Source organism: Globicephala melas, chromosome 4 (genome assembly GCF_963455315.2).
Source record: "Globicephala melas chromosome 4, mGloMel1.2, whole genome shotgun sequence".
Taxonomy (NCBI): Eukaryota; Metazoa; Chordata; class Mammalia; order Artiodactyla; family Delphinidae; genus Globicephala; species Globicephala melas.
Genome location: NC_083317.1, coordinates 5,894,094 through 5,918,096, shown reverse-complemented (window position 1 = coordinate 5,918,096; position 24,003 = coordinate 5,894,094). Strand labels below are relative to the sequence as shown.

At 37.9% G+C, this 24,003-nt stretch overlaps 1 protein-coding gene across 2 annotated transcripts in view; it reads left to right on the top strand.

The window, feature by feature from the left end:
* SH3BGR (SH3 domain binding glutamate rich protein) overlaps positions 1-24,003 on the top strand; it is a 64,222-nt gene that overhangs the window by 15,610 nt on the left and 24,609 nt on the right. For both annotated transcript variants that reach the window (XR_009563651.1, XM_030835435.2), the window contains exon 3: positions 7,299-7,379. Coding sequence is in view for 1 of the 2 variants with exons in the window: in XM_030835435.2 (XP_030691295.1) it covers positions 7,299-7,379 (81 nt within the window). In the remaining variant the exon portion in view is untranslated. The remainder of the gene's footprint in view (positions 1-7,298; positions 7,380-24,003) is intronic.

Below are 24,003 nucleotides of genomic sequence, written 5' to 3'. Positions count from 1 at the left end.
TCTTTTTTTTTTTTTTTTTTTTTTTTGCGGTACGCGGGCCTCTCACTGTTGTGGCCTCTCCCATTGCGGAGCACAGGCTCCGGACGCGCAGGCTCAGTGGCCACGGCTTATGGGCCCAGCCGCTCCGCGGCATGTGGGATCTTCCCGGACCGGGGCACGAACCCGTGTCCCCTGCATCGGCAGGCGGACTCTCAACCACTGCACCACCAGGGAAGTCCATATATATATATGTATCTATCTATCTATCTATCTATCTATCTATATATATATAATTATATCTATCTTATATATAACTTTGACAGTACATATACCAACACGTTAATAAAAGTTACTTTTTGTTTTGCCATTATGGGCAATTTTTCCTTGCCTTTTTTTTTTTTTTTTGCGGTACGCGGGCCTCCCACTGTTGTAGCCTCTCCCGTTGCGGAGCACAGGCTCCGGACGCTCAGGCTCAGCGGCCATGGCTCACGGGCCCAGCCGCTCTGCGGCATGTGGGATCTTCCCAGACCGGGCATGAACCCGTGTCCCCTGCATCGGCAGGCGGACTCTCAACCACTGCACCACCAGGGAAGCCCTCCTTGCCTTTAAAAAAGAAAATTTATTGAAGTATAACTTATTTACAATGTTGTGTTAATTTCTGCTATACAGCAAAGTGACTCAGTTATACATATATATCCTTTTTATATTCTTTTCCATTATAGTTTATCACAGGATATTGAATCTAGTTCCCTGTGCTCTACAGTAGGCCCTTGTCGTTTATCCATCCTCTGTATAATCGTTTGCATCTGCTAATCCCAACCTCCCAGTCCTTCCCTCCCCCACCCCCTCCTCCTTGGCAACCACAAGTCTTGAACAAGCTATTTTATGTTATTAAAATTTTATTATGAAATGTGCCATAGATGATAAAAAATACGTAGTTTCAAGAGGGATAATAAAAATGAACAACCATGTGCACACCATCGCTTTGAGTAGCGTGATATCTCCAGAAATTTAAAAGCACACTGCGTGCTTCTCCCTGATCGTGTGCAGCTCCTTTTGCACAAGAGGGAGCCAGGGTAGTGAATTTTGTGTTTACCGTTCCTTTCCTTTTCTCCCATCTCCCATGTATACACATCCAAGGAATACATTGTTTTGTTCTGCCTATTTTTGAGCTTTATATAAATGGACTCATACTATCTGTATTTTTTGAGTTGCTTCTTTCACCAACATATTTCAAAGATACAACCATGTTGATTGTTGTTGTTCCTAGTTTATTCATTTTCATTGCTTCAGAGTAGACACTGGTGTGTGTCTTAGTTTGTCTGAGCTGCTATAACAAAATGTCACAGACTTAGTGGCTTATGAACAAGAGAAATTTATTTCTCATTGTTCTGGAGGCTGGGGAGTCCAAGATCAAGGTGTCAGCGTGGTTGAGTTCTGATAAGGGCCACCTGTTTCACAGCTGGTGCCTTCTTGCTTTGTCCTCACGTGATGGAAGGGATGAGGGAACTCTGGGGGATCTCCTCATAAAGGGCACTAATTCCATTCACGAGGGCTCCACCTTCATGACCTAGGTCATCACTCTCAGTATGTTTAGCTCTAACAGACAATACAAAGAGTTTTTTAAAGCTGAGCTGAGGGATGGTCACACTTTGAAACTAATGATGGCAGTGATTCCAGGAGAGGGAAGACAGATTCGTGGATGTTTGAAGCACTGGTGAGATCGCCCCCACATTTCCAGTCACTCTGAGAAGGTTTTTGTTGTTGTTTTGATCTGACCTTCCCTCTAGGTCCTGGGAGTCAGGACTGGGGTCAAGTGGAGTAGAACCTTTGCGAGTTGCACATTTTTACCACTTTTTTTTTGGTAAAATATATTTTTCAATTTTATGAAAAAAGATGGTGACAGTGGCTGACAATTTAAAAATATTTTCCTCCTTAACAAAATAATCCATCAACTCTATTTCAACCCCTCTCCCATTTAAAAAATGTTCTAAACCATCTGCTCTGGCTCCCTGTGGCAGCTCAGGGTAGGCCCCACAGGAGGCATCTTTAACTGTGGCTGTTAGTAAAGAGATTGCATAGCTCTTCATGTTTGTGTGTCCTCTTCTGTATATATTTAGAACACTTTTCTATTGAGTTTTTGCCTTTTCCTTATGATGGAAAAAGGACAAGCATTTTATATATATATACACACACACATAATTAAGAAGAGCATAAAAAATGTGAAGTCCCTCCAAAAGAATCTAACAAGAGATGTCTGGAGAAAATTTAAATGTTACGGAAGACTTAAATAAATGATGCTAGAGAACATATCCTTGGGTTGACCATCTCTATAAAAAGGTAGTATCTTAAAGATCCTAATTCTTCCCAAATTGATCTATAGATCCAATGCTTTTTCAATCAAAATCCCAGAAAGAATTTTTGTAGAACCAAGCAAGATAATTTACCTAAAATGAACAAGGCAGGGTCTAAGAATAGCAAGAAGAAGCAGAAAATAAGCAAGTCTCATTATAAAGCTCTGATCATGAAGACAGTGTGATATTGAAGGATAAATAGACAGGTAGACCTAATGTCCGGAAATAGAGTCCCACACAATACACAACTGGTTAAGACAGTGCTGGCATGGCAGATAGATGGGGAAAGAATGGACTTTTTAATAAATGTGGATGAAACAATTAGATGAAATAACTGGTGATTTAAAAAAATTAAAAAAATTATTAAAAAATTTACCCTTATTTCTTTTTTAAAAATGGAGATGTAATTGGCATATAACATTATATTAGTTTTAGGTGTGCAACACAATGATTTGATATATGTATATACTGCAAAATGATTACCACAATAAATTTCATTAACATCTATCACTTCATATAGTTACCATTTTTTCCTTGTGATGAGAACTTATATGATCTAGTCTCTTAGCAACTTTCAATTTTTTTTTCAATTTTTTTTTGTCTTATTGATTCTTACTGATCTCTATCTATATACATCTCTATCTATATATAATTTTTTTCCTATTTGCTAAATCTCTGCTCATCTTTATTTTTTCCTTCCATACTCTTTGGTTTCTTTTTTCCCCCAACTTTAATGCTTGACTCACTACTTTTAAAGCTTTTTTCTTTTCTAATGTAGGTATTTAAGGCTATAAATTGCCCTCTGTGTACTTCTTTAGCTCATTCCATGTATTTTGATATGCAGTATTTTCATTGTTGTTTCTAAAACAATTGTAGTCCATAATATGATTTCTTTTTTGACCCATGCATTGAGATTTGGATATATTTGGAGTAACTTCTATTATTTTGTTATGTACTTTTTATTTTTCCAACTTTTGCAGTTTCTTTCTTTTTTTATCTTTTCTTGACTTTATTTTGACTAAAGTCTTTTTTCCTAATTATATTTCTCCGTTTACTTAATATAAGCTATCTGTTCTCTTAGTGGTTACTTTAGTTATTTTAACAACCATACTTAATTTAAATTAGGTAAGATTGTATCTTTACTTTAACCCTAATCACCCTTTCCCTATTTACATGTGTTTGGTTATTTTAGTATTTTAATTTGTTGGCCATTATACCACCTCACAACATTTCTACTTGTTGTTTTTATAGTCAAGGTTTGTTTAGATTTAGATTTGCTCACATATTTATTAATATCTTTGCTCATTATTTCTTCTTGCATCTTAGATAATCCACCTGGAATCATTTTCCTTCTGCCTAAATGCGTCCTATAAGAGTTTCTTTAAGTGAGGGTCTGTTGGTGGTAAATCCTCTAAATTTTTTTTGTTTAAAAAAGACATTTTTCCAGACAAGTGTCTTTATTTCACTCATGTATGAAAAATAGTTTCACTAAGTCTAGAATTCTGAGTCGAGGGTTATTTTTTTTGTAAGCATGTTGAAATTATTTTACTTTCTTCTGACTTCTGCATTGCTATTGAGAAGCCAGTTGTCAATCTAATGCCATACTTTGCAGGGGAAACGTTTTCCTTTTCCCCTCCCTTCTACCCCTCCCTCCATGGGCTGCATTATAATCTTTCTCTAGGATGTGTCTAGATTTAGAGGTTTTTTTTTTTTTTTGCCACATGGCAGTGAAAGCGCCAAGTCCTAACCACTGGACCAGCAGGGAATTCCCTAGAATTCTTCTTATTTATCCAGTTTAGGATTATTTTTGGGCTTCCTGAGTCTAAGGATTGGTATCTTCAGCAAGTCTAGAAGATTATTAGCCATATATGTTTGAGTATGGCTTTCCCCCATTGTCTCTGTTAGCTTCTCCTATAAGATGTGTGTTAGACCTTCTCATTCTGTCTTCCTATAATAATATTTCTTCCATATTTTTCATCCTTTATCCCCCCTCTCCAGATAATGTCTTTGGTTGAATCTCCCAGTTAGCTAAATTGTTTTCTTCTGATGTGGTCTAATTAGCTATTTAATCCACATTTTCATTGTTAGGAGGACTTTCTGGTTCTTTCCAAATTTGCTTAATTGTTCTTTCTAGTTTATTTCTTGTGTTTTCAAGCTTCTCTTTCATTTCTTTATGTATATGAAATATAGATATTTGATATTTTCTGCCTGATAATTCCAGTGTCTGATTCTGCTTTCCATTATTTCTGCTGGCTTTCACACATGGTATATTTTTATTTTGTGATTTTTGACTCTGAATTGCTCATTAAAAAAATGCTATTTTCAGATACTCTTTGAGGCTGGAATTTGTTTCTGCTAGTTTCCTGGGAGATCCATAAAAGTTAGAACCCTTTTAACTTGATTTCCTTTGAAGATTTTCTGGACAACACATGTCGTGGGAATTTGGATCAAAAACTCTCATGAATTTTGGCTTGTAGTTATAAATTCTCAGAGAATGTTTTCTCTTTCACTGAGCACCAAAGTTGAATCAGGGAAGTTTTCTTCCATTCTATTTTTCATGGCAAAGTTTTTTCTTATTTATATTTACATTGAGAGTAGAACCCTCAGTGGGGTTCTGGTGTGTGTGTCTGTGTATATATGTATATATGTGCATGTATGTGTGTATCTATGTATATGTGTGTATGCATGTGCATATGTATGTGTATATATATGTGTCTGTACGTGTATCTATACATCTATGTATATACGTGTATGTATGTGTTTATATGTGCACATGTATATGTATGTGTCTATATGTGCAAATGTATATCTCTGTGTGTGTATGTATGTGTGTGTATCTTTATGTGTGTGTGTTTTATAGAACTCCCCACCTTAAGGAGGCCCAGGATTTATCCACTTGCCTCTTTTCTCTCTGTGGCATCAGAGTGGAAGATAAAGATTTCCTGGTTTTGTAAGAAACTCTCAACATGGATGGTGGCCTTGTTGTGTGCTTATTCTTAGGATTCTTGATCTCACTTGGCTATACTTTTTTTTTTTTTTTCCGGTACCAGCTTAGCAATGAATTTATACTTTTTTTCTTAACCTGGCTTAAAAATTTCTTTTTCGAGATGGTGTTTTAGGGCATCTAATCTGCCACACTAACGTAACTGGAAGTTGAAAAACCATTTCATACTCATTATTTTCTATATCTATTTGTTAACATCAAGTAAAAAATATGAACAAACTGTTCTTCAGTCCTCTGAAATTCTGAAGAAGCTATATGGACTTAAGTTGAAGCAAAACACAATCTGTTCAATTATAAGAAAACTTATCTTGACTTGAAAGCTTCTAGAGTTGACAACTAGCGATCGTCAGATATTTATCTATGGAATTTTAAGAAACTGGCATAAATTTACTTTATTACCTTTTACCTACTTACTAGTGCTATACTACTAATGAATTCTATCATGTAATCTTTAACAACCACCTAGTACGTATGTGCTCTGGGAATTCGTGAGAATTTCTGATACCAAAGAATCACTTACCATGCTATATTTCCCTCAGCTAAGATCTGAGGCAGTTTACAAAAACACCTTCAGTAGGACAGAAGAAAATTAATCACTGAGAGAATCAGGGCTACAGGTAGGAAAATAAATCTTAGGCTAAGATAAACACATGAGAAGTACATAACATTTTCTTCCCAATATAGGGTGGCCTGTCTTTGGTTTTATGCTCTTAACACATGTAAGAGGAGGGTAGGCAATAAGATGACGACGTTGGTTTGAGTGTCCTGTTCAGTTCAGGCCAGACTAACCCTGTACCTTCTGAGCCTTTTGGCAACACTGTTGAAATTACATCACAGCCCCAATGACAAAGATTGGCAGTAAGAAAGTGGCCAGGGAGTATCTTTTATGTTTAATGATAAAAAGTGAAACTCTTCCGAGTTATTGACAACTACACTACTGGAGAGTTGGTTTAGGGCTGGACCCACCTGGTGAAGCACTGGCCTGGATGTGGTCTGGCATGGGGTGGAGTTTCACTGAGCTTCCGGTTTCTGTCAGCTACCAGGTTTCAGATCGCTGTGCAGTTTTTCCCATTTTGGCAAAACAAGCGCCTTTCTAAACCCTCAGTAATCTTGTGGCTCCTGATATCAGAAGGGCCTGAGACAGGTCTGGGCCCTTAGAAGCTACTATAATAACAGCAGAGAAATCCTGTGTTGGTTTAATTGTTTTAGTCCTGTGTTGTTTGGACCCTGATTAGGGTCCAAATCCATAGGGTCAAATTATAAGGAAACAGCTAAAGATGTGAAACTTTTAGAGAAGCCTTCCACTATGTATGTTTCTTTTTCACATCTTTATTGGAGTATAATTGCTTTACAGTGGTGTGTTAATTTCTGCTTTATAACAAAGTGAATCAGCTATACATATACATATATCCCCATATCTCCTCCTTGTTGCGTCTCCCTCTCACCTTCCCTATCCCACCCCTCTAGGTGGTCACAAAGCACCGAGCTGATCTCCCTGTGCTATGCGGCTGTTTCCCACTAGCTATCTGTTTTACATTTGGTAGTGTATATATGTCCATGCCACTCTCTCACTTCGTCCCAGCTTACCCTTCCCCGTCCCCGTGTCCTCAAGTCCATTCTCAACGTCTGCTTTATTCCTGTCCTGCCCCTAGGTTCTTCCTCAGTATGTATGTTTGCGTGTTGTCAGCAATTCCTGAGCAGGAACAATTTGTGTGTGTGTGTGTGTGTGTGTGTGTTCTCACTGTACTGTAATAGGCACAATGAAGGTGTGTAAAAACAAGTGTAAACTTCATGCTTCAATTTCCTAAATTTGGGCTTGATCATTTTGGTAAAGCAAATGGGGATAACATTTTGTGTTAGCTCCTCACTTAATGACTAATAAATAAAAAATATTAACTTAGGTCAATATACTGGCTCACAAGTGTGCACTGGGTTTAATCATTCTTTTTCTTTGCTTCAAGGATTTTGACTCTTTCTTCTCTGCAAAAGAAGAGAATATTATTTATTCCTTCCTTGGCTTGGCTCCCCCTCCAGGCTCAAAGGTAAGCTTGAACACCCCCTTGGGGTCCAATATAGGTCATAAGAAGTGAGGATAAAATCAGCACCAACACTGTTTAATAAGTGATGATCTTTAAATTAACATGATTTTAATACACTTCTTATTCTGATGAAGTCTTATGCATAGAGATAATGCATGGTTTCTACTAAAGCATGTTTCAAAACTATGCTTTTATTATTTTTGCTCTGTTTACACCTTGTTATAGTAAGCTTTACAATACCTAAGAAATATCATTGCATTCAATAATCTTAAGTGTGTTAATTAAATATGTAAAAGTATAAATTCTCAGGTGGTGTCTATGAAATTATTTTGTTATGAATTTCTCATGACAGCTTATGTTAGTTAATTTTATAATGATATGTACTCCTATATTAATTATTTCTATTGAAAATGAATTGAATTTTCCTTTTTTTTTCTGATGAGGAGGGAAAAAGTAAGATCTAGACTCAAGAACAAGATAAATTTCATCAGGTTTCTTTTCCCCTCTGGTGTTGTTTCATCTTTGATTATGTATAATTATACCAATTAAATAAAGAATTATGCTAATAAAGCAAATACCGTGAATTTGAATGTCTGGTGGAGATCACCTGTTTTTTTTCTGTTTTTTTTTTTGCGGTACGTGGGCCTCTCACTGTTGTGGCCTCTCCCGTTGTGGAGCACAGGCTCTGGATGCGCAGGCCCAGCGGCCATGGCTCACGGGCCCAGCCGCTCCGCAGCATGTGGGATCTTCCCGGACTGGGGCACGAACCCGTGTCCCCTGCATCAGCAGGCGGACTCTCTACCATTGCGCCACCAGGGAAGCCCCAGAGATCACCTGGTTTTATTCCTTACCTTCACTGCATTCCTTACCTCTACCAAGCATCTCATACATGACTCTCCATAGATACAAGACAAGCACACATTTGTCTAATTCATTTATTTCTTAACTAATCTGTTTATGCCCAGCTTCATTTCAAAAGAGATTTGTGATGACTGAGTCCCAATTAATTCTCACCATAGGAGACACAACTAAAAATCCTACCTTATAGAGATGGGTGTGTCTCAGAGGCATGTGGATGTGCTGTCTTCCATGTGTCCACATTCTTCAGGTAATGACACCTGAGGTCTCTTAGTGCTTAGGTTAACACATGCAGGTGTAACACGAATTCCTTCTCCAAATGGTAACATGTAGATTTTACAGTTGGTTAATGTTCTATAAGGGGATAATGGTTCTATACAGAGAAATAAAGATATTTCCCTTTTAATGAAATACCTTTCTGGCTTTGGTCAACTTAAATGCAACATATCTCATACACGTTATTAACCATTTAAAAAAGTGCTAAAAGCTGTTATATGCAATTTGATATTTTTTATTTGGTATAGGAGTTTGTTAACTGGGTCACGTTAGTTTAGCTATTATGTTTAAGAGATGGTACCTTACTGTTAAGGTATATTTCTTGGTGGGGACACTCAGGTCACTTGGGTCTTGAAGAAGGACAGGAAGGGTGGAGGGAAGAGTATTCCAGGCAAAGGTAAGAGCAAATGCAAAGGCCCTGAGGCAGGAAAGGGCTTGGAGACTCCTAAGACCTGCCATGACTGCGCTGAGTCCTGAGTTGCCGAAGTGAAGAGGGAAGGGGCACCATGGGAGGTGGGAGCAGCAGGTGGGCAGCCCATGGGCCACAGCAGTGCTCTGGAGTCTATCTTAGGGGCCGTTAAGACATTGTAAGGGTTTTAAGCAGAGGAGTAATTTTATTTCCTTGTCTAGAACTCTTTTTGGCTACAATGGGATGAATGGATTGAAGTGGTACAAATTACTGTAGTAAAACGGATGAGATGTCATGGTGGCGTGGACTAGGGTGGTGGGGATAGAACAGTACAGAAGTGGATGATTTTAGTATCTGTTTTGGAGGAAGAATTGGTAAGAATTGCTGATGGATTGAATCAGCAATGAGAGGGTTTAACCTCCTTGATTTTAGGACCATCAGATTCTATTTTACAATTTGGTTTCTGGTTCTGTTGTGCTCTGAAGAGGGACTGTACCGTGAGGAGTTTTTATCTTAAGTGCATCTTTGTACCCCAATGCGTATCTTCATTTCTCTTGAAAAGACTGTTCTTTGAATATTAAAATTTAATTTTTATCCAATTAATATGTGTATAATTTTGAAAAGGTCAAGGGTTATTACAAGGGTTATTACAGAAAATGGTAGGTCCTGCCTTCACCCCTCATGGATGACTTTTCTGTGTGCTAAGGTGCAGAGCTCCAGGCCAGACATCACTTCTGCTCAGGACTGGAAAGCTGCGGGTCCATATTCTTAGTAGTTTCCAGGGCTGTTGTTGAGAAACTTGGTGCCAGTCTGCCTACTGACCCTGTATTTGTGTCTGTTTTTGTTTTTCTCATTCCTGGGAGAATTTAGGTTCCTCTCTTTTGCTTTGAAGGTGTATGATGAGCTGCTTGGAATGGTCTTTTCTTCCTTGTTTGTGCTGGGCACTTGCTGGGCCTTTTTTCAATCTGGAAAGTCATGTCCTTCAGTTCTGGAAGATGTTGGAGGTACTCTTTCTGTGGTCATTCTTTTCCCATTAGTTTCCATTTTCTTTTCTTTGCTCTTTTTGAAATTCCTCTTATTTGACTGCTGGGCCTCCTGGACTAATCATACAATATTTTGTTCTTTGCTTCTGGTTCTTTCACTTAGCATAATGCTGTCAAGGTTCATCTATGTAGTAGTATGCATCAGTACTTATTTTCTTTTTATGGCAGAATGATATTCCATTGTATGAATAGACCATATTTTATTTATTGATTCATCAGTTGACGGACATTTGGGTTGTTTCCACTTTGGGACTATTATGAATAATGCTGTTATGACCATTTGTATCTTTTGTTTAATTTTATCTTAAATATTAGTATTGTATTATAGGCTGCTCTGCAGAAGAATCACTTGGACAGTTTTTAAAAAATTAAGATGCTTGAGTTCTGCTTCAGACCTACTGACCCTGAATTATAAGGGGAGAGGGTCAGGGACCTTCTTTTTTTTTTTTTTTGCGGTACGCTGGCCTCTCACTGTTGTGGCCTCTCCCGTTGTGGAGCACAGGCTCCAGACGCGCAGGCTCAGCAGCCATGGCTCACGGGCCCAGCCGCTCTGTGGCATGTGGGATCTTCCCGGACCGGGGCACGAACCCGCGTCCCCTGAATCGGCAGGCGGACTCTCAACCACTGCGCCACCAGGGAAGCCCGACCTTCACTTTTAAAAAGCTCTTTGGTTGATTCTGATGCACACTCCTGTTTAACAACCACTAAGTTAAGGACTCATTTAGCAAATATTCATAGATATGCCTCGCCAAAGTAAAGGTGATATCATATTTGCTTTAGTTAAAGAACTCACACATTACAGAGAAACAATGAGCTCACTTTGTTTCTCTCCCCATCCTTGTTTCCCTCGCTCCTTAGGGGCCACTAACATCATGGGTATTTTAAGACTATATATAAAACTATGTATTCATCTCCACAAGCAGTACATGTGTTGTTTTGTATTTTTAATGCTTAATTGGTATCATATTTTTTTTGGAATTTTCTGCAAATTGCTTTTTTCATTACGTTTTAGACACAACCACCCTAATATATGTAATTCTATCTCACCCTCTGCTCTGCGTCATCTTGTCCCATTAAAAATATTACCTAATCTCAGATTTTAGATCTCACCCTGGTTTGTGTTTAGGTTTTGTCCTATTGCATGAAATTCTTTTTGGCCAAGTAGAAGAAAGGGTGGCCATGGAATTATACAGCTCAGCCTAGAGGGACTTAACATCCAGTTCAGAGCCTTCTCTTCACAAAGGAGGAACTCGAAGCCCGAGAAGTTTAGGTGATTTGCACAAAGATACTCCACTAATTAGCAGCACAGTCCATGCTAGAACCTGTGGTGCTGTCAGCATTGCTCGGGTTTATAGGTGTTGGTGTGTACTTGGGGCAAAGTCCTTCAAGTATCCTTTGGGAAGACAGACACTTGATGATTTATGGAAGCGATATTATTTGTCAAGTATCGTTTTGTAGCAAACAATATGGTGGAGAAGTGTCAGCAAGGAAATCAATCTTGTTCAAGCTAAAAATAGATACTCTTGACTATTATGGAGAAAATGTATGCTTATAAAATGATATTAAGCATTACAAGCAGCATTATTGCTTGTAGAACAGTTTTCTTAGGCAGGCTGTACCAGGCCAAGTACCAGGTCAGTTCTCCCAAGAGAGCTTTGTAAGTAAGCATTGCCTCCATAAAATCAACCTCAGTTCTTCACAGGCATCTGGTCATATCTGCTTCAATGAGCATCATTATTTTATTTTTCTTATTGAAGTATAGCTGATTTACAGTGTGATGGCAGTCTCTGCTGTACAGCAAAGTGACTCAGTTATACACATATAGACATTCTTTTTTTATATTCTTTTCCATTACGGTTTATCCCCAGATATTGGATATAGTTCCCTGTGCTATCCATTCTAAATGTAATAGTTTGCATCTGCTAATCCGAAACTCTCAGGGAAAGAAAAGACAAAAGAGCAAAGAACGTAAAATTGTGAAAGGATAGACTCTTCGTTAAATGTTATTGGGACAATTGGACAGTAAGATGTAAAAAAATTGAAATCAGACAACCATCTCACACCATACACCAAAGTTAAAATGGATTAGAGACTTGAATGTAAGACCTGAAACCGTGAAACTTCTGGAAGAAAACGTAGGTAGTACACTGTTTGACATTGGTCTAGCAGTATTTTTTTGGATCTTTCTCCTCAGGCAAGGGAAACAAAAGCAAAAATAAACAAACTGAATGACATCAAACTAAAAAGCTTTTGCACAGCAAAGGAAGAGATCAACAAAACAAAAAGTCTACTTCTTCTCCCACCTACTGAATGGGAGAAGATATTTGCAAACAATGTATCTGACAAGGGATTAATATCCAAAATATACAAAGAACGCATATAATTTGACATCAGAAAACCAATAAACCCAATTAAAAGTGGGCAGAGAACCTGAATAGACATTTTTCCAAAGAAGACATACAGATGGCCAACAGTTGCGTGAAAAGATGCTCAGCATCACTAATCATCAGGGAAATGGGAACCCAAACCACAAAGAGATATCACTTCACACCTGTCAGCAGGGCTGTCAACAAAAAGACAACAAGTAAAAAGTGTGGAGGAGGATTTGGAGAAAAGGGAACCCTTATACACTGTTGGTGGGAATGTAAGTTGGTGAAGCCACTATGGAAGACAGTATGGCGATTCCTCAAAAAGGAATTCAAATTCTAAAAGATATATGCACCTTGATGTTTATTGTGGCATTATTTACAATAGCTGAGATATGGAAGCAACCTAGGTGCCCATCAATAGATGAATGGATAAAGAAGATGTGATACACACACACACACACACACACATGCACTCACTGGAATACTATTCAGCCATAAAAAGACGAAATCTTGCCATTTGTGACAACGTGGATGGACCTTGAAGGTATTATGAGAAGTGAAATAAATTAGATGGAAAAAGACAAATACTGTATGATTTCACTCAATATGTGCAACATAAAAATCTAATGAACAAACAAACAAACAAACAAAATAAATGAACAAACAGAACCAAACACATAGATACAGAGAACAGAGTAGTGGTCACCAGAGGGGATGGGTGAGGGAGAGGACGATATGGGTAAAGGTGATCAACTGTATAGTGATGGATGGAAACTAAATTTTTGGTGGTGAGCACGTTGTAGGATATACAGAAGTAGAAATGTAATGTATACACGAAACTTATACAATGTTATAAATCAATGTTACCTCAAAAAGTACTTAGTGATAGGTTAAAAAATTATAGGTTGTGGGCTTCCCTGGTGGCGCAGTGGTTGAGAGTCCGCCTGCCGATGCAGGGGACACGGGTTCGTGCCCCGGTCCCAGAAGATCCCACATGCTGCGGAGCGGCTGGGCCCATGAGCCATGGCCGCTGAGCCTGAGCTCCGCAACGGGAAAGGCCACAACAGTGAGAGGCCCGCTTACCGCAAAAAAAAAAAAAAAAATTATAGGCTGTTTCTGTGGCATGCAAAATGAAGTAATAGTCACTCCAAAAAAGTTTTAGGCAAAATATAAATGTAATCACTAAGTCTATTTTCAAAGACAACAGCAATCATTCTATCTTATTTATAAAAATGAATGAATAGAGGAAAAATCTTGATACAACAAAATTATCCAGAGAACTATACTGTGAATATACCAAGCATATGTACCATGCAATATGCTATGAATGACAAGCATATTCTTACCATATATGGTAGGAATATATCAAGAATATCAAGTAATGAGATTCAGTCGGTCTGGAGTAGATCCTGAACAACTATATATTAGTAAAACTACATGAGTATATTGTTGTAGTTTATCTTATGACAGGGCCGAAAGTAAGCTCATCACACGAGATGAATTGTGCCGAAGCACAGCAGTAGAGGGCTGCCGCTCGCTCAGGCAAAACAGCGCCGTCTTTCCTGCTGTGGTAGCTTTTATTAAAGCATTATCTAGGTTTACATTTTAAGAGTTGTTTTCTTAACATTTCAGAAGTGCCAAAGCAGCGACCTATGTTTTTATTAATTATACAAGCAATAATTGGCTTTCGTGAGCACCTGCCGTGCTTCGTCCTTGAGCGCAAAAGCAGCACAAAGTTCCCACCATTATTCTGATTATACTGAAGTAGCCCAAGGACACTTCCTTGCGTTCCCACCACTCTGATTATACTGAGGACATCTCACGGATCAGTGCCCAAAGCACTCAAGGCTTCTTCGCAGGCCCCCGGTTTGCCGGGGGGTGGGGGCGCTCAAAGCAATCAGGACTGTTTGCAGTTCTGGCTTATTCGCCAGCCTCCAGTTTGTTGGGGCGGGGGGGCTCATGGGTCACGTCTCCTTTCCACGTCCTCAGTTATTCCACTACAGTATATGATGGGAATCTCTAATTGAAAATTACTACCCTGGATCATGCTAGATTGAAATTAAAGAAGTAAAAGATAATCGAGTTAACATTTAAAGCAAATAACTAAAGTTAGGATTGATAACCTATACCATCATTGTCACATATCATACAAGGAACCACTAGGACCAACGTCTTCTATATGTTATTTTAGTCAGGGGAGTATTATTAAGACACCAATGGAAAATATCCAGTTATATATATGTATATATGTAAATAGATTTTCCCGTAACTGGTAGAGGTACGTACAGTCATCACAATGACAAAGCATCACGTTTACAGAATGCTGTCAGGGTGTGACTATTCAGTATCAGAATCTGAACATCCCAGTGGGGACCGTCGTCACAGCAGCCACCCCAGGATGTTCTGACATTTCCCACAGTGACACTGACATTGCTCAAGAGGGTTCCAATCGTCTGATGGGGTCATGGTCGCATCCTCTAGCAGAAGATGGATTCTCTCTTAGGATGCATCCAAGTCTGGTGAAGAAGGTGCAGATACTATGTCTGGATAATGTAGTTTGGGGCCCCAAATGACGTGTGATTAAAAGTTTTGATCCTTATTTTCTGGTGTGACTAGTGAGCTTCCGTTGAAAGCAATTTTGAGTCACGGCAAAAATATTTCAATAAGTGCAGGGTTTCCCAGTAACCTGAAGGAGGAAGACCAGACTGAACAGAGGATCCTGTTGCCTTCAAAGGAAGGAGCATGAAAGGAAGAAGGAGAGGGAGACAGAAACATTTGATGAGGACTGTACAAGACATGAATTTGGAGCAGAAACAGACATTCTGAAATTTCCTAATTTAAAACTGCAAGATGAGCGGTGGAGTGGATGCCATTGAGACCCACGTGTGGTTCAAGATCAACAGGAGGAAATACCTCCAACACAAAATAAAATGCAAAGAAATAGAAATCATTTGGGAAAGCCAGAGCCTGGAAGTCAGCCACAGGAGACCTAGGACATGAACAAGAGTAGTTCCAGAAAGAGCGAAGATTATCATACTAGGTGAAGTTAAGTAAGACAGAGAAAGACAAATGTCGTATGCTATTGCTTATATGTGGAATCTAAAAAAAATGATACAATTGAACTTATTTACAAAATAGAAAGAAACTCACAGACTTAGAGAATGAACTTATGGTTACTGGGGAGAATTGTCGGGGGGAGGGATAGATTGGGAGTTTGGGATTGACATGTACACACTACTGTATTTAAAATGGATAACCGTCCATCAACAGAGGAATGGAATGGATAAAGAAGATGTGGTACATATATACAATGGAATATTACTCAGCCATAAAAAGGAATGAAATTGTGCCATTTGCAGAGACGTGGATGGACTTAGAGACTGTCATACAGAGCGAAGTAAGTCAGGAAGAGAAAAACAAATATTGTGTATTAACACATATATGTGGAATTTAGAAAAATGGTACAGATGAACCTATTTGCAAAGCAGAAATAGAGACACAGATGTAGAGAACTAACGTATGGATACCAAGTTGGGGAGGTGGGATGGATTTGGAGATTGGGATTGACGTATGTACACTCCTATGTATGAAGTCGATGGCTGGTGAGGGCCTACTGAATAGCACAGGGGCAAAAAAGGAAGGTAGAATCTGTTTGCCGGAAATATATTAAAATGTAATATATGTGTTCAAATGCGTTCCAGTATACGTTAGGTGCAGACAAATACTGTTTGATTCCACTTATACGAGGTACCTAGAATAGTCAAATTCATAGTCAGAAAGTACATCGGTAGATGCCAGGGGCCAGGGGGTGGGGAGGGTGGGGAGAGGGAATGGGAATTAGTGTTTAATGGGGACAGAGTTTCAGTTTAGGAAGGTGAAACATTTGGGAGATGGTTGATGGTGAGAGTTGCACAACAATGTGAATGTACTTAGTGCCACTGAAATGTACAGTTAAATATGGTTAAAATAGTATGTTTTAGATTATGTGAGTTTTAGCACAGTAAAAAAAAATTAAAAAAAAAATAAAATGGATAACCAACAAGGACCTACTGCAAAAATAAATAAATAAAAAGAGTGAGGAGAAAAAAAAAAGCGTGAAGAGCAGGAGAAGAGAACTCATGACTAAGAGAGAGCAGAGGGCTCTCCACTTGAAGGTGATGCTGCAGCCTCCCCTCCAGCCCCTCGTCTCCTGACTGGGCAGGAAAACCAGAGGGTGCTGTCTGAGGACCAGAAACTAGGCAAGAGTCCTTGCAAGATGGAAAGCAGAAAGGGCTGCTTTGAAGGAGGAACCGAGCCCTGGTGTTGGCCAAGGTGGGCTCAGCTCTCAGGGCCCTGCAGGCCCAGATGGGGCATTCGCACTGCAGGAGGGGCCCTGGGCAGTGATTTGGAGCAGCCTGGCAGCTGAACCCCTCTCACCCCACCTCCATCCTGCCCTTAGTCCCGGCGGTGGCCCACAGAGGGGTCTTCCCTGGGAGAAGTGGTGAGTGTGAGCTGGGTTGGGGGCGGGGCAGGCCCCCGAGAAACCTGGTGCAGGCAGACCCTGGCAGTCGGCCTCAGCCCTAGATGCACAGCAGAAGCACCAGGGGAGCTGTTAGTACCAGGAGATGCCAGGGCCGTAGCCAAGATGAGCTGAATGGAAATCTCTGGGTGGGGAGGCCCCAGAGGACTTTAATGTGCTCCTAAAGCTGAGAACCACTTCTGTAGAGGAAAACCTTGTCAAAATAGTGATGTCAGGAATTTTAAACAACCTCAGAAATAGCCAGGAGTTGTGGAAGGCCATATGGGAACAATGACATATGTGAGAATATCCATTCTGGTTTGGGGATATGGAGAAAAGCAGGGAAATACCAATGTTCTGAAGGTCTGGGCTCAGTGGGGGGCAGGGGAGGTAAATCATTTTGTTGGGGATCGTTCATATTATGTAACTGTGATTTATTAAGAGAGAACTGTGAGTTTTATGAACAGAAAGGTAAGCAATAGTGAAAGAGAAAAGCATTTCAGAACATCTAGATTAGCAGAACGGGGGCAGAGCTGAGGAAAACAGAATGGAGACAAACTTAAGTCAGCAAAATGAAGGGAAGGAAAAACATGAGAGAAGACAGACGAGCTCTAATGAATTAATATGGTAGAAAGAATCAAACCAACTCTATCAGTTGTTCTAAAAAATTTGGAGAGGCTGAAACTTCCTAGCCTGGATTCTTGAATAGTTGCTGTACAGTTGGATCTCCAGTTATGTGAATTGTCTGTTCTTCCCTTTAATCTGGCTAATTTATGCTTCATACGTTTTAAAAGCACAATCATATTTATGATTATGACTTTCTAATGAATTGACCCTTTTATTATTATCAAATATCTTTTTAAAATCCCTGGTAATACTCTTTGTCTTTTTATCTGTATATAATGATTAAAAAAAAAGCTGTTTTAAAAAGATGTTCCAGACTTCTTATGCTTACTGTCTGCATGGTATATCTTTTTCCATCCATTTACTTTCAGCTTACCCATGTAGACAACATAGAATTGGATCCTGTGCATTTTTTATTCATTCTGACAATCTCTGTTGTCAACTGGACCATTTAGTTTGTTAATATTTAAGTAATCGTTGAATTGTGTTTAGATTTATCATTTATTACTTGTTTTTTATTTGTCCCCTCTCCTTTTATTCCTCTATTCTATGTGCTCTTGCTTTGTTTTGGGTTATTTGGATGTACTTTAGAATTCCCTTTTAATTTATTTTTTGGCTTTTTAGCGATACTTCTTCCATTTTTTTTTGTAATGCAAAACTATTTTTGGTTGCTCTAGTGATTGTAGTGTACATTCTTACTATTTCATGGTCTATAGTTAATCTTATAACACTTTATAATATGAACAAACATTGCAATCATATATATCCATTTACCATCCCCCATCCTTTGTGCTGTATGTATCATGTATATTACATTTTTGTATATCATCACCTCAACTATACAGTATTATAATTTTTGCATTGAACAATCCTATGTATTTTTTTTAAAAAAGAGTAAATCTAACCTTTTACATTTACTTAGACAATTTTTTGACACTTTAAATATGTTGTTTCTTTCTGTCTTCTGGTCTTCATTGTTTCTAATGAGACATGAAGATTACTTGAATCTTTGTTCCCTGTATGTAATAAGTCATTTTTCTGTGGTAGCTTTCAAGATTTTCTCTTCATCTTTGGTTTTCAGCTATTTGATTATGGTGTACCTGGGCATAGTTTTCTTTCTGTTTATCCTTATTGGGATTTGCTGAGATTCTGGAATCTGTAAATATATATGTCTTTTACCACATTTAGGAAGTTTTCAGCCATTATATTTTCAGATATTATTTCTGCCCCATTTTTTTCATCTCCCCTTCTGACACTCTAATTACATATGATAAGTCTTTTGTCATTATCCCATATTTCCCTGAAGCTTTTTTTATTTTTTAAAAATCTTCTTTCTCTCTGGTCTTCAAATTGGATAATTTCGGTTGACCTGCCTTTAAGTTCACTTATTTTTTCTTCTGTCATCTTCATTCTGCATTCAGTCTAGTGAGTTTTAAATTTCAGATATTGTATTTTTTCTGTTATAGAATGTCCCACTTGTTTGATTTTTATAGTTTTTATTTCTCTGCTGAGATTTCTAATTGTTTCAGCATCGTATGCATATTTTCCTTTACATCTTTGAGCACAGTTATAATAGCTGCTTTAAAGTTTTGTCTGCTAATTCCAACATCTGGGTTCTTTCTGGATTGGTCTCTATTTATTGTTTTTTCTTTTGAGGATGGGTCACATTTTCCTGTTCTTTATACTTCAAGTGTTTTGGATACTTGGAGATAGTGAAGGTTGTGTTGTGCAGACTGTATTTTGTTACATTCCTCTGAAAAATGTTGATTTTTTGTTTGTTTGTTTCAGTAGGCATTTACTTTGTCGTACTCAAACTGCAAACTCTATGTTTCTAGTAGCAGCTTAAATCTGAGTTGAGCTCTTTTTTCTTTAGCTGAAACCAGTCCCATACACACATTGTTCTGGGCTCAGCTGGAGATTTTGACAGAGTTTATAAACAGAATTTGGGGCTCCCTCCATCTGCCTCTCACCTGTCCAGGATTCTGTCCTCATTTTCTAGGGGCTGTGGGTGCCCTGAATTCTGTTTTTTTGGATTTTTCAGGCAAAAAACCTGTGGGTTTACTGTTGTGGTTTTATGTCTCTCACAAGATTTGCTTTTTCTCAGGCTTAAGCCCTGAGAACGGCAACTCACCCAGTGCCATTCTCACTTTTTTTTTTAACCATTTTTCAAAAACCTTACTGTTCAGTAGTGTTAAGTATATTTACATTGTTGTGCAAAAGATCTCCAGAACTTTTTCATTTTGTAAAACTGAAACTCCATACTCGTACAACTCCTCATTTCTCCCTATCCCAGTCCCTGGTAACCACTATTTTACTTTCTGTTTCTATGAATTTTTCGATTTTCGATTCCTCATATAAGTGAAATCAAACAGTATTGTATTTTTGTGACTGGCTTCTTTCACTTAGCATAATGTACTCAGGGTTCATCTATGTTGTAGCATGTGTCAGGATTTCCTTTCCTTCTTTTTTAAGGCTGAATAGTATTCCATTGTATGTATGCTCATCCATTCATCCACTGATGATATTTGAATTGTTTCCACCTCTTGGCTGTTGTGAATAATGCAGCTGTGAACCTGAGTGTGCAAATCATTCTCATCTTTTAAGTCAACTTCCTCTTGAATCTTCTTACTTTGGTTCATTTTCCTCTTGTTTTTCCTTTACGTCTGTTTTAAAGAAAATTTATTTAAAAAAATTCACCCAGAGTTTATAGTCATTATTTGTTAGACAGTTTATAGGATATTACTTGCCTACACTGGAATTGGAGTTGTCAGTGGTATTAGATTTTAACATAGATTGAGACATATGTTATTTATAACAATAAAACAATAATTCAAAGAAAACTGGAAATGAAGGGCATAAACAAACAAAAAGAAAGCTGGAGTGACATTAATAATATTAGATATAGAGGAATTCAAGACCAAAAGCATTAACTAGGTAAAAGAGGTATTATGAGAAATTGTAAAAATCTATAAAGAAAATCTAGTAGTCATGGATCTTTATGGATCATACTACATGGCAGTCAAATTCATAAATCAGAAACTCCTAGACATACAATGAAAACTTGTTAAAAACATACCTTTCAATAAATATATTGTACTTATTACATGTCAGGCACAATTTACAGCAAAAAAAACAAATGTAATCAGCCAACTTAATTTTTAAAAGTTTAAAAATTAAAAATTTTTCTTCTAGCTTTATTGAGATATAACTGCAGCACTGTATATATACAGCACTGCAGTTTAAGGTATACAGCATAATGATTTGACTTACATATATCATGAAATGAAGTTTAGTGACCATCCATCATCCTGTACAGACACAAAATGAAAGAATTAGAAAAAAAAATTTTTTCCTTGTGTGAGAACTCTTAGGATTTGCTCTCTTGACAGCTTTCGTATATAACACAGAGTAGTGGTAATTATATTTATCATGTTGTACAGTACATCCCTGGTACTCATTTATCTTGTAACTGGAAATTTGTACCTTTTGTCTACCTCATCCAATTCCCCTCTCCCCACACGCTGCCTCTGGTAACCACAGACTTTTTTCTATGAGTTTGTTTGTTTTTGAAGTATAACTGACCAACAACACTATGTTAGTTCCCGGTATACAACATAATGATTTAATATTTCTGTACATTTCAAAATGGCCACCATAAGTCTAGTTACCATCTGTCACCATACAAAGATATTACAGAATTATTGACTGTATTCCCCATACTGTACATTTCATAACAGTGACATTTATTTTGTAACTGAAAGTTTGTATCTCTTAATCTCCCTCACCTATTTCTTTCCTCCCTCCATCTCCTTCCACTCTGGCAACCACTCTGTATTTATGACTCTGTTTCTGTTTGGTTATGTTTGTTCATTTGCTTTGTTTAGATTCCACATTTAAGCGAAGTCATACAGTATTTGTCTTTCTCTTTCTGACTTATTTCACTTAGCATAATACCCTCTAGGTCCATCCATGTTGTTGCAAATTCCATTCTTTTATAAGGTTGTGTAATATTCCATATATATATATGCCACATCTTCTTTATCCACTCGTCTATTGATGGGCACTGAGGTGGCTACCATACCTTGGCTATTGTAAATAATGTTGCGATGAACATTGGGGCATATATTTTTTCAGATTAGTGTTTTCATTTTCTTCAGATAAATACCCAGGAGTGCAGTAGATGGATTGTGTGGCAGTTCTACCTTTAATTTTTTGAGGAATCTCCATAATGTCTCCTTTAGTAGTTGCACCAATCTACATTTTTATCAACAGTGCATGAGGATTCTCTTTTCTCCATATCCTCACCAGTGCTTGTTATTTGTTGTCTTTTTGATAATAGCCATTCTGACACGTAAGAGGTGATATCTCATTGTGGTTTTGATTTTCATTTCCATGACGATTAGTGATGTTGAACATCTTTTTATGTGCCTGTTGCCCATCTGTATGTCTTCTTTGGAAAAATGTCTATTCAGGTCCTCTGCCCATTTAACATTTTTTTATGTTGAGTTATATGAGTTTTATTTTTTTTTAACTTTTTAAAGAAATAAATTTATTTTATTTAATATATTTTATTTTTGGCTGTGTTGGGTCTTCGTTGCTGCATGTGAGCTTTTCCCTGGTTGTGTCAAGCGGGGGCTACTCTTCATTGTGGTGTGTGGGCTTCTCATTGTGGTGTTCTCTTGTTGTGGAGCACAGCCTCTAGGTGTGTGGGCTTCAGTAGTTGTGGCATATGGGCTCAGTAGTTGTGACACACAGGCTTCATTGCTCTGCGGAATGTGGGATCTTCCCAGACCAGGGCTCGAACCCATGTCCCCTGCATTGGCAGGCAGATTCTTAACCACTGAGCCACCAGGGAAGCCCATGGGTTTTTTTAATTTTTATTTTTTGGCCATGCCATGTGGGTTGTGGGATCTTATCAATAGTTCCCTGACGAGGGATCGAACCCATGCCCCCTGCAGTGGAAGAGTGGAGTCCTAACCATTGAATTCCCTATATGAGTTCTTTGTATATTTGGATATTAATCCCTTATCAGATGTAGTATTTGCAATATCTTCTTTAATTCGGTAGGCAGTCTTTTTGTTTCGTTGATAGTTTCCTTTGCTGTGCAAAAGTCTTTTAGTTTGATGTAGTTCAGTTTATTTATTTTACTTTTGTTTCCCTTGTCTGAGGAGACAGATCCAAAAAAATATTGCTAAGACTGATGTCAAAGAGCATACTGCTTATGTTTTCTTCTAGAAGTTTTATGGTTTCAGGTCTTACATTTAAGTCTTTAATCTATTTTGAGTTTATTTATTTATTTATTTATTTTTTGCGGTACGCTGGCGTCTCACTGTTGTGGCCTCTCCTGTTGTGGAGCACAGGCTCCGGATGCACAGGCTCAGCAGCCGTGGCTCACGGGCCTAGCTGCTCCGCGGCATGTGGGATCTTCCTGGACCGGGGCACAAACCTGTGTCCCCTGCATCGGCAGGCGGACTCTCAACCACTGTGTCACCAGGGAAGCCCTGAGTTAATTTTTGTATATGGTATGAGAAAGTAGTCCAGTTTGATTCTTTTCCGTGTAGCTTTCCAGTTTTCCCAACACCATTCACTGAAGACACTTTTTTTTCCTTATTGTGTATTCTTGCCTCCTTTGTCATAGGTTAAGTGACCCTAAATGTGTGGGTTTATTTTCAGTGTCCCTATTCTGTTCTATCAATCTGTATGTCTGTTTTTGTGCCAGTACCATACAGTTTTGATTTTGTAGCTTTGTAGTATAGTTTGAAACTAGGGAGCATAATACTTCCAGTTTTGTCTTTCCTTCTTAAGGTTATTTTGGTTACTTGGGATCTTCTGTGACAGCAAACAATTTAATAGAATATATTAGATAGATATTAATAGAATGTATTCTTCTCTTACACTTATTAAACAATTTCCAAATCTATTACGTTCTTAAACAATTTCCAAATCTATTACATTCTTGGTCACAAAGGAAACTTTCATAAATTTCAAAAAGAGATGATTTTACAGGATACATTTTTATCCCAAGTATAGAATTACAATCTGGAAGAGAAATACCATAAAAACTTAAGAAATAAATATATGCCATTTCAAATAACTCCATATCCAAGGGAAAACAAAACTGATATTACAAGTCATCAAATAATAAGCAAAAGATATTATTTCGTACACAAACCCCAATATACAGCCAAATCTCTATACAGAGGAAAATTGTTAACTTTAAATATTCTTATAATTAAAGGAGAAAGGTAAAAACTTAGTAAAATAAATATTCAACTTATAAAATTAGGAAAATAGAAAAAAAGAGTAGGCAGTGAATCAATAAAAAGAAAAAACAAGATTAATTTAATACAAAAGAGAAAGTGTGTGTCTGTGTGCCTCTGTGTGTGCATATATGAATACAATTTATATATAATTTGAATATATACAACTTGAATACATTTATATGTAATTTGACTATATATAACTTGAACAGACATATGAAATAGATGAAATCCCTGACCAGTTGATATATTACTTAGAAAACTTTCAGTTATACCTAGATCAATTTCTG